The sequence below is a fragment of the Montipora capricornis genome, chromosome 7 (assembly GCF_036669925.1).
Source record: "Montipora capricornis isolate CH-2021 chromosome 7, ASM3666992v2, whole genome shotgun sequence".
NCBI lineage: Eukaryota > Metazoa > Cnidaria > Anthozoa > Scleractinia > Acroporidae > Montipora > Montipora capricornis.
Genome location: NC_090889.1, coordinates 17,317,536 through 17,327,535, shown reverse-complemented (window position 1 = coordinate 17,327,535; position 10,000 = coordinate 17,317,536). Strand labels below are relative to the sequence as shown.

At 39.5% G+C, this 10,000-nt stretch overlaps 1 protein-coding gene across 1 annotated transcript in view; it reads left to right on the top strand.

The window, feature by feature from the left end:
• Positions 1 to 10,000, top strand: part of LOC138055247 (protein DENND6A-like) — a 30,112-nt gene that overhangs the window by 12,893 nt on the left and 7,219 nt on the right. Inside the window, exons 13-21 of the mRNA XM_068901224.1 lie at positions 630 to 725; positions 1,769 to 1,863; positions 2,717 to 2,782; positions 3,372 to 3,436; positions 3,520 to 3,552; positions 5,645 to 5,701; positions 6,398 to 6,451; positions 8,501 to 8,610; positions 9,616 to 9,718. Coding sequence (XP_068757325.1) covers positions 630 to 725; positions 1,769 to 1,863; positions 2,717 to 2,782; positions 3,372 to 3,436; positions 3,520 to 3,552; positions 5,645 to 5,701; positions 6,398 to 6,451; positions 8,501 to 8,610; positions 9,616 to 9,718 — 679 coding nt within the window. The remainder of the gene's footprint in view (positions 1 to 629; positions 726 to 1,768; positions 1,864 to 2,716; positions 2,783 to 3,371; positions 3,437 to 3,519; positions 3,553 to 5,644; positions 5,702 to 6,397; positions 6,452 to 8,500; positions 8,611 to 9,615; positions 9,719 to 10,000) is intronic.

The window sequence follows — 10,000 nt, the reverse complement described above, 5'->3', positions numbered from 1 at the left end:
CATGCGCACACTTGGAGGAAGTGTTCACTCGTGCGCAAAATTATTCAACATGTTGAAGATTCGGGGCCGGTGGCACACGTGAACATTAGCGCTCAAAACGCCACTGCACACTGGGGGAACTTGCTTTCGCCAACAGTCACGGCTGAAACTTCGCTATAGCTCTAGTGTGCGGTGGGCCTTATTGCACTTGTCTTGAGATCCGGGGATCCAGTTTGAAGACCCGTTCTGGCCACTCGTTGAATTTGATTCCGGTAGTCACATGTTCAACTTCTCGGCTTCTCTTGTAAATAGCCAACCGGTTTGCCTCCGGATACAATATTTGGGATTCTTAATAGTTGTTGTTCTGTTCTGTTGTTTCGTTCATTGTGTTTCATGGGCCCTGAAAAGCCCGTATGGGGAGTGGTCAGTTAAGTATGTATTTATTGTATTGTATAGTTCCTAGTTGCAAAATAAAATTTTCTTCGAGATTTTGTGCGTTGTTTCTTCTACTAATTTTTCAGTCTTGTCGTTGCTTTTGTTAATACGGATTCTTAACTCTACTTTATTTACGCATACGTGGGAAACAACAAAATTGGTCTTGCAGGATGATTATGGGAATGAAAAAAACTGTGCTGTTTGTTCTGTTTTAGTTTGATTTCTCCACTTCACTACTGCTCGGACTACAGACCGTTCTTCACAATTCATGACTCGGAATTTAAAGAGTACACCACAAGGACACAAGCTCCGTAAGTGATAGCATTTCCACTCTCTTTTCTTTGAACCCAAATTTCTCCTTTTACCAAAGTCTCAGGGCGCTAAGAGAGAAATTGGAATGTCAAGCTTTGTGTGCATTCTGTTAAGACAATAACGAGCTATAACAAAGAATTGTTGGGGGGGGGGGGGGAGGGAGGAATTGAAGGCTAATTTTATGCAAATATTGTATTCTTTCGGTGTAAAAACATGGCGACTGATCACGTGAGCCATATGGCTCCTTTCCTGTTTAAGAGTAAACGAATAACTGAACAAAGGTTTTTCAAAGGAATGTGAATTTTGAAAACAGAAAGAATTTCGCAGAGGACGCCTGAAAGCCTGTGAACGGAGTAGTCTGGGTCCAACTTGGCAGCCGGTGCTAACGATTTGTGGTTCATAGTTAACAAACATTCACCAAAGTGGACGTGAATAGTGCCGAGCTATATATCCACCACTTTCACCGACACTGTAGTGTATACCACACAATTTGGACAATCAGCTGAGTTTATCGTTAAAATTTGCTCCTCGGTAACCGAATCGAGACGGGAAGCCATTTTGCTTTTCTCTGTGTGCTAAGAGGTAAATAGTGCTTGTTCTTCACGTCCTAGCTAAGCAATCAGAATGCATGGAAAGCACTATTCATTTGTGTGTCATATACCAATTGGTTTATTTTATCAATAAAGACTAGTGTTCACCACAAGGACCGCGTGCATCAACTCTCACATTTGTGTAGATGCTCAAGGCCACTTAGAATTTATTTATTTATTTATTTATTTATTGACGGAAAACGCCTACCCTTCGGCGACGAAGATTGATGGCGTGGGGTCAGCCAACACAAAACAAAACAAAAATGCAAGGTACAAATTTCTAGTTTACACGACTGTGAGTCAAAAAGGAAACAGACTGTTTGAATTTAGTTAGGTTGGTGTTCTCAACAAAAGACTGAGGTAGACTGTTCCATGGTCTGTTAAAGCTCTCTTCCGCGAAAAACTTGGGCCTTAAAAATTGATCACTGAATGATGTGGATTTGTTGTTTCAGGCCTGGGGTGATTCTGGGAGTTACAAATCCATTCTTTGCAAAAACTCTTCAACACTGGCCGCATATGGTCAGAATAGGGGAAATGACGAACCTTGGTGAGTGATCACATTTGACATAGGGGAATGCCTTTCGCCATATTCGAGCATGATACTTGGACGAATGCAACAAGTCATTGAATTGAAAAATCGGAAAAGCCCTGGGAAAAGCATGTTTTAGCAAATTGGAGTGCTACTGATTGCTTTAAACTCAAAAGACATTTCCCTTTTAAACCTTTTCAGCACCCTATCCTATTCTTCTTTTCTCTTTTAAACTCTTTTCCAAAACTTCGGCTTGGTTGGGAACACTCCACTCTACCCCACTGCTTTTTACTCCATCTCATTCCCCCTCACCGGCCCAAACCACCAAACGCCAAACTCCAATATGGCCGCCATTGCAGTATTTGTTTGTTTGCTTGCAAATTAGCCCTTGTTATCTCGTTGTTAGCCTTAAATTTCATCTTGAACGAGCCAAAAAGGGCTAATTTGCTAAACAAACAAAAGAATACTAAAATGGTGGCCATTTTCGAATATGGTGTAGTACTGTAATCTGTTTTGCACTAGTCCGGACCAGCAAGGCTTAATACTTGGTTACACATCCTGGCTAAAATTTTCCCTAATCTTTCTTCAGCCCTAAATAAAGCTTGACTTCCTTAATCAGAGCGTACAAAGCTGATTTAATTTGCTCCCCTCGGATGCCTCGCTACCTCGTAGATCGTGCCTAGTGAAGAAACTGCAATAAAACGACTTTCCGCTTACCATATCTACTTCATTCGTACTCACCCCCTCTCCACTCAGGACCTTTTTTTTCAGTATGTTTAGGGGACTAGCCACAGGGCTTCAAGCAGCTATCCCAATGTCACATAGTTTTCGCAAAAGCGTACTAAATTTGATTTCTCTCCTTTTATCTCAGTTATTTCGTCAAGAAGATCCCCCGTTGTCGGTCACAATGCTAAGAGAACACTATCGTCCAAACCAGGTAAAATGATCAAGAGCGAGGTCTTTATCTCCGAGACCGCGAGTGGTTGGCAAATGGGGGGTTATCGCGCGCGACTCGCAACACGCTATCCCTCGCGTGATATCTCCTACTTCCCAATTACTTGGTGTCCCAGAAACGTAGATCTTATTCGCAGCTTAGGTAATCTATCTTTGATCTGTACACCGGATTAACTTCCCTTAAGTGACTGCACAAAAAAGCCTGCTACCCTTGGTTTCAAAGTGAGAAGAACTCTTTTTTTTTACTTGGTATAACTGTGTCACAGCATGCGCCTTGGTTTTAGTCGATTTCAAATCGACTCATTTTCAAAAAAAAAAGTTATCTGTCAAGTGTTTTGCATTGTTCGTTGTCATCGAAAACCAAAAACCTTACCTCATATTTAGAAGTATTTTAGAATCACTTCCAAGGTTATGCCAAGAATCTGATGCGATGGAGAAAATGCCTAGTTATGGTGTTTTATAGTAACACACACTGTAGCTCTTTCGATTTCTTATTAACGGAAAGACGGTTGAATTTTTTCTGAGAAAATAAAGCATCCCTCTTGAAGGGCTTTTGCCGTCTTTTTTGACAGGTATCTATACAAAGTACAAGCAATTATTAGCGAAGGATAAACTCATTTTCAGAAGATTAAGCAAGGTATGTGAATTAGTTTTCGTCAGTTTACGGGTAAAAGCAGTCTCCGCTTAAAACGGTTTAAATATTATTTATTATTGTTACAGGGAAATCACCCAAAGAGGCCACCGGAGGTTCAGGTAAGATTGTGTTCATATAAACTCTTAGCTGTTGCAGAGAAGGAGAAACTTCACATAGCAGAAGAACTATACTACCTTATTACTCAGGCCAATCATAACAGACGTTGAGAATCAAGTAAACCAACCAGGCCTTCAACCAAATTCATGCGGCCCACGATATGCGATATAATGCCACGCTAAAGGCCCGAGCAATTGGTTTCAACCGTGACATTTGCTTCGATATCTTTTCGATTTTGTTGAGCGATGTTGATTGCTGGGGTGGTCGAACGGTTTCAACGCATCATCAACATTTGATTCAACAAATCTTCACGAGATTCATTTCATATATCCTTTCCGTCATTGATTCATTAATCATGGGAACACTTGAATCCACAAATGGCCGGCTCCCAACGTCAGTGGCTTTATAGCTCAGTTGGTTAGAGCGTGGCACCAGTATCGCGAGGTCACGGGTTCAAACCCCGTTGAAGTCGCTTCTCTATGACATTGCAAAAATTGCGCTCATAACTGCGAGGAAACCCAAAGGACGCTTTTCAGTTAAAAGCAGCCACAAAACGGTAGCGAAATTAATTCCTTTGGTCGACTATTTTAATGCGCAGACTATCAATACCTTTTTTTTTAGTGAGGAATGGTCAGGAAAGGGCAGATTCCTTGTTCAGAATCCTCAGTTTTCGTGTAGTAATTCGAATATAGGCCAAAAAGAGCATTGATTATATGGCTACAATAGTACGCACTCTCTGATTGGCTGCTGAGCGGGCAAGATTTTCTCGTAATGACCGGGCATTATGAAGATTTTTCTCGGCTCGATGGCTCTTTTGAGTTGAGAGTAAAAGCTATGAGCGCGTGGGCGAAAACAACAAAAAATATGGACAAAGTACAACTATATTTTCAATAACTGAAAGAAAACTGAAAGAAAAACTTGCATACAGATACTTCTTTGGTGTGAGCGACGAAGAGAGCCACAGCGAGAGCGAGTTTTAATATCCAAAGGACGAAGAACAGGCAAAAACTGAGCAAAAAAAGCCATATGATAAATAACGTATTAACCTGGTCCGTCCGGTCATTACAGGGAAATGCCAGACCTCGGCCTTGATGTATTGACCTCGATATCGCTCGGTCAATACATCAAGGCCTCGGTCTGAGATTTCCCTGTAATGACCTCACTCTCGGTTAATAACTGGTATATTCAGTTTTGGCTAATCTTTCGGGCTCTAGATTGACTTAAATCAGCAGAAGTTCCCACAAACGCCATGAAAGTGTGCCATCCCCTTTTCGCCGTTACCCCTTCTACGTTCATCGGTTGGTCAATCACAAACAACCCTGCCCAGAACATTGAAGCAATCACCGCTCGAGGTCAAAACATGTAACCTGCATAAAGCGCGGGAAAATGTTTGCGAACCAATCACGATGTCCGTAATTTAGGATATTTTCGTGACTGATGAACAAAATGGCACCAGTTTCGTTAACCATCTACGGTGTGTCGTAACGCAACCTTCCAAAGATCGGGACAGTTGTTTTGAAAGATAAGTGATATCTGAAAGGGTTTTACAGTTCGTTCGTTGAAGTTTATAGACCCTCGTGTGAGCGTTTTGCATTAATGTGAATACTCTAAACCTAAATAAAGATAATGCCAAATATAGCCGGTATTTTTTTTGTGTGTCTTAAGGACGGTGCCTACTATTGTTATTGCGCATACGTGATGCGCATCTGGAGACACTCGGATTTCCTATCGGTGATGCTTACTAATACAGGGATATTTTGGCACGGTTTAAAAATAAGGAAAGATCTTACTAAGTATTATTGGTATCCAAAAAGAAAATTGGGGGCAACCATGCATTTTTCAGAGATAATTAAGCTTCAATTTGATAAAGAACGCCATATATGACTTTGTATTTTAAAGCTTTTTACAAATATTGTTCATGAATTATCTTTGAAAAATGCGTGGTTACCCCCAACTTTCTGTTTGGATTTCAATAACATTTGTTAAGATCTACATTTACTGCGTAATCACACACCGGGGAAAAAATATCTTTGAATTGGTAGGCACCGTCCTTAAAAGAGCAATATTTTTCTTCTCACATTTGTGTTATTTTAGAATGCTATTTTGAGGAGACACATGGTAGAACTCACGCAAAGCTTTATGATCCCGCTGGTAAGGTTACCAAAGATTGATTTGCTGGCAAAGAGAAGGGTTAGAGTTAGATCAGAAATCCTGCAGAATTTACCTATAAATTTCTCGCACAAAATCAAGACCATAATTAGTTTGTGTGCAGGAAGTGCCGTGACTTTGAATACGCGTGCAAACTAGATCGTAAGGCCACTTTTTTGTTGTTAACTTTTGAGTTCTTTTTCGATTCCATAACTAGTGTTTGGTCATCGTGTGTTAACACATGAAAATGTGTTTATGGCTTCTTAACTCTGCAAAGTTTGATTGAGAACTCATTTTATTATCGCGATTGTGCGAGTGATTGCAAACATGATGTTCTCTAGTTTGAAGTGATTCTTTAGTGAGAGTTGAGGTTCTGTTTAATTAAACCAAAAACCCAAATTAAACTGGCTGCTGGTCGAGGTAAAGCGTTTATATTTCGCTTGTGCGCAATTCTGAAGTTTGAAGAAATTAAAAGGTAATGGGTTCGAAGACAAGTGTCTCTTTAAAACTGGGCCTTTATTCATTAGCCTTTAGAGGCTAATCTCTTCTTTTTTTTCGTAACGGAATGGTTCTGCTCAGACTGGTACCTTCGAACCAATCATTCGTTCGTCAACTTTATGCGTCCAAGTTGAGCGACTTGCGTTTAAGGTTAGAAGAGAAGCTTCTCTTGACAACAGCTTTCTTTTTCTCCTTATTAAGGAAAGGTACGTCGCCAGCTTGATGCCGCTGCAAAGAAGCATCTCTCCGTGGAAGGTGAGCATTTTTTTAAAAATTCATATTCTTTTAAATTAGAGTTATCTGCAACTTTAATTTGGAGGTATATTCTAGTTTTCTAATCACTGTGAATCGATATTTATGAGCAAGATTAATATTATTATACTTCCTTTTCCACTTCATCGCCCGCCTCGCCGGACCAGCTATCGCTAACTGCGGGTTGTGTGAATTTTTTTTTTATTTCTCTTGTATTGGTCTACTTGTTCTTTTCCAATGATACAATTATCTTTTTGCATGTGTCACGCGATAAATGTTGTTGTTGTGGTATACGGGTGAAAGGGCTATTTTGATTTTGATTAGGGATGTCCAGGGAACTTTCATTATTTCGCTCCAACAATAACATCTCACATCCATACTTGAGAAAATCCTCTTTTTTACATTATATTATAACTAATGGTAAAACGTGGGAGAAAGAAAAGGAAGTTACAGAATACAATATATACATTATTATTATTATAGCAGTATGAAATTCTGAATGCTAATACAAAATTATTCTTGGGACATCGGGCGCATTGCGTAACCTATGTACCAGCTTCTACCGAGTAGAAGCTTTGAATCCATATTATTTATATGCATTTATATGAATCTTCTTCTTCTTATTATTATTATTATTATTATTATTATTGTTGTTATTATTATTATTATTATTATTATTATTATTATTATTATTATTATTATTATTATTATTATTATTATTATTATTATTATTATTATTAGAGGATGTCAAGTCATATGTGAATTCCTCGATATCTTTGTGATGTAGTTACAGGAGAGATTGCCTCTCGGACATTTAGCCCTTGAAATCTTTTCCGCTATTGAAAGCTATCTGTCAGTTTCATAAACTGCGCACATGATCTATGATTTTCACTTCACTAGATTTATTTCCCACAATTTATTATTGCTTCTTACATATGCATACCGTCTTTCTACTACCGTCGTTTTCATCTAAGCGTGTACACGTGACGGAAAAACATGCTCTAAGTGGCTGCAAACGTGACAAGTTTTGTCTTCAATTATTCGGAGTTTGAGAGATGTTCATGTAAGTTTTCCTAGAATGGCGGCAAGACTGGACATCGAAGACTTTTTCGAAGAAATTGACCCTAATCTGATTAATTATGCTTCAAATACTTTCGAACTATCGCGCGCAAAAGTTTCAACTGTTTGCTTAACGGCTGCCAAACTCAAACTTCAAAGAACATGTTTTCCCGTCATGTGTCCACGCTTAGCTGAAAACGACAGTATCTGCAAGCCTTCAAAACTCGCCTTTAAATATTAAAAAGAACGGATAGCTTATTTGTTTTAAGCTTGCCTAGCCTAAAAAAGTCAAAACCGGGATTTCATTAATGGCATTGCACGTTCCGTTGGTGCGTTTCACATTTTCCTCGACTTCAGTTTATCCCCCGTCAGGTTTTTCTTGATTCATGATCTAAACAGCCGACGATAAATTTTCAGTTTTCACTTAACACAACAGCGCTGCTGTTCGTGCCAATTTATTTTTTGGACATTTTATGCCGAACGAGTTGGAGCAATCGTGATGTCATTACAACAATGTTAACGTATGTTTTACGGATGCGTTTTCGTCTCCGCAGTTTTCATGTCACGTTCATTTCACAACGGTCACTATGCAAACCTTGTAACAGGCCAAAGTCGTTACGCTTCACCAAACAACCTTGAGCTAAAACCTTTAAAATGTTTCTCCATTTTTGATTGCCCCTGATCTCCAGCACCATTCTAAACGGCTGTTTACCATTTCACAAAAAAACGTGCTTTGTCCAATAATAGGAAAAAACGATGGGTGAGTGTCATCTCGTCGTAGCTGTAAAGGGCGCCAGCTTGTTTCATTCGAATACACTTTGTCTTTTTTAGAGCCCCAAAATTATTTCCAGTGAATAAGTAGTGTGACATTCGCTTAGCTTCGATGTCTAGCCTCGCCGGATGAAACCTTCCTCGCTCTGCATATGTCTATATCACGCTTCGCTTTATTCAATTAGTACTAGATCTCCATCCTTCTTCTCATTTCTCTTTCAGCGTCCTCCGAGATTAAAGTCTTTTGATGCCGATGAGTTTATCACGACCCTGGAGCATTCTGGGCCTCAACTGACGTCAAGGCTCAAGGGAAACTGGGTCGCTCTTTATAGGTACAAACGCGAATATTTCAATAGGCCATTTCCGAGTTTAAGTCTACCTCCTCTTCAAAGCCAGTCTAAGTGCGACGTTTTTGTAATGGTAATTAGTTCTACTTTACATATAAATGAAAACTAATTTTCATAACAAAAACATCGCACTTGGACTCGCTTTGAAGATGAGGCAGGCGAGAACTCAGAAATGGCCTATTGTCAAACTAGTGGTCAAACCTTTTCGTTTTGCGCCGAAATTTTTAAAAAAACAACTTCTGTTTTACGTTCGCGTAGACCATTGTAAGTCCCAAGAGAAAATAAAAACAATGCTTATGCAAAATTTTGGAGGGACAAACAAAGAGTATTATGGTATTTTTGATACTGGCTGATAGCGCTACGTTTGTAGCTATTTTAACGATACTTACCGAATTGAAACCCTTGTTAGTTTATTTCTTGCAAAATGTTCTCATTTATTCCTACTAGTCAAAGTCCGTCTTATTTCTCTTGTCAAAGTTTTAAAGGAGAACCTGTGGTTTTTTCTTTTCTTGTCCACGTTTTGTGCAAAATGCAGTATTAAATGGTAGTAAAACAACTCTGATGCCAAGATACGTCAACCACAACCATTACATTGCCTCGCGTCTGTGAGTTGTCTCAGTTTTCGTCTGGCTCTCCTTTCGGGCCTTTTACCCACATAAGGTATAATTTAAATCAAGGTGTCTCTTTTTCAAGTCGCTAGAGGCTACTGTGTTTGTTTTTGGGGCCTTGAAAGATGTCCTGATTTCTGCCTATTTGTGAAAACGTCATTACCTTGATTGCAAATTTTTCTATATACTCTGCTTTACACCCCGATCGATTGCATGTTTAAGCTCAATTTTCTCAATCTGAATTTAAATGTTTTCTAATTTAATTTTACAAAGTTAACTGGTTGTTATGTGGTCCACATGCGAGACCCTCGTGTTCAGACCTCTCCTGTACTAGGAGAAATTTAAGAAAACATGTGAAATAAGATGATTTCTTTCCCTACAGAAAGTTTTTCAAGTCTGCAAACTTTGAAGGGTGGTTTCGTCATCGGCAGCGAGAGATAAGACAGAAGCTGGAACTTCTGCAACTTGAGGCTCTCGGAAAAGCTGTACGTATTGTGCTGTTTTTTACCCTTGGTTGTATTAGAGCACGTTTCGGACGAACAGGCGTAGCTAAGTTTACTTAGACTATGTTGCGAAGTTCCTAGTGAATAGTGGGTGGTTCCAGTCCTTTTTGGGGGAAGACTGTATACTAATGCGAACCATCTAACTGGCCGTTAAAGGTTCACTGCAATCTCGACCCTAGAGCTCTTCTCTTGACTGAGGGAGAGAAGAGCTCTGGGGAACCCTGAAACAAAGTGTCTTCCCATTGGTTTTCGAGAAGAACAATG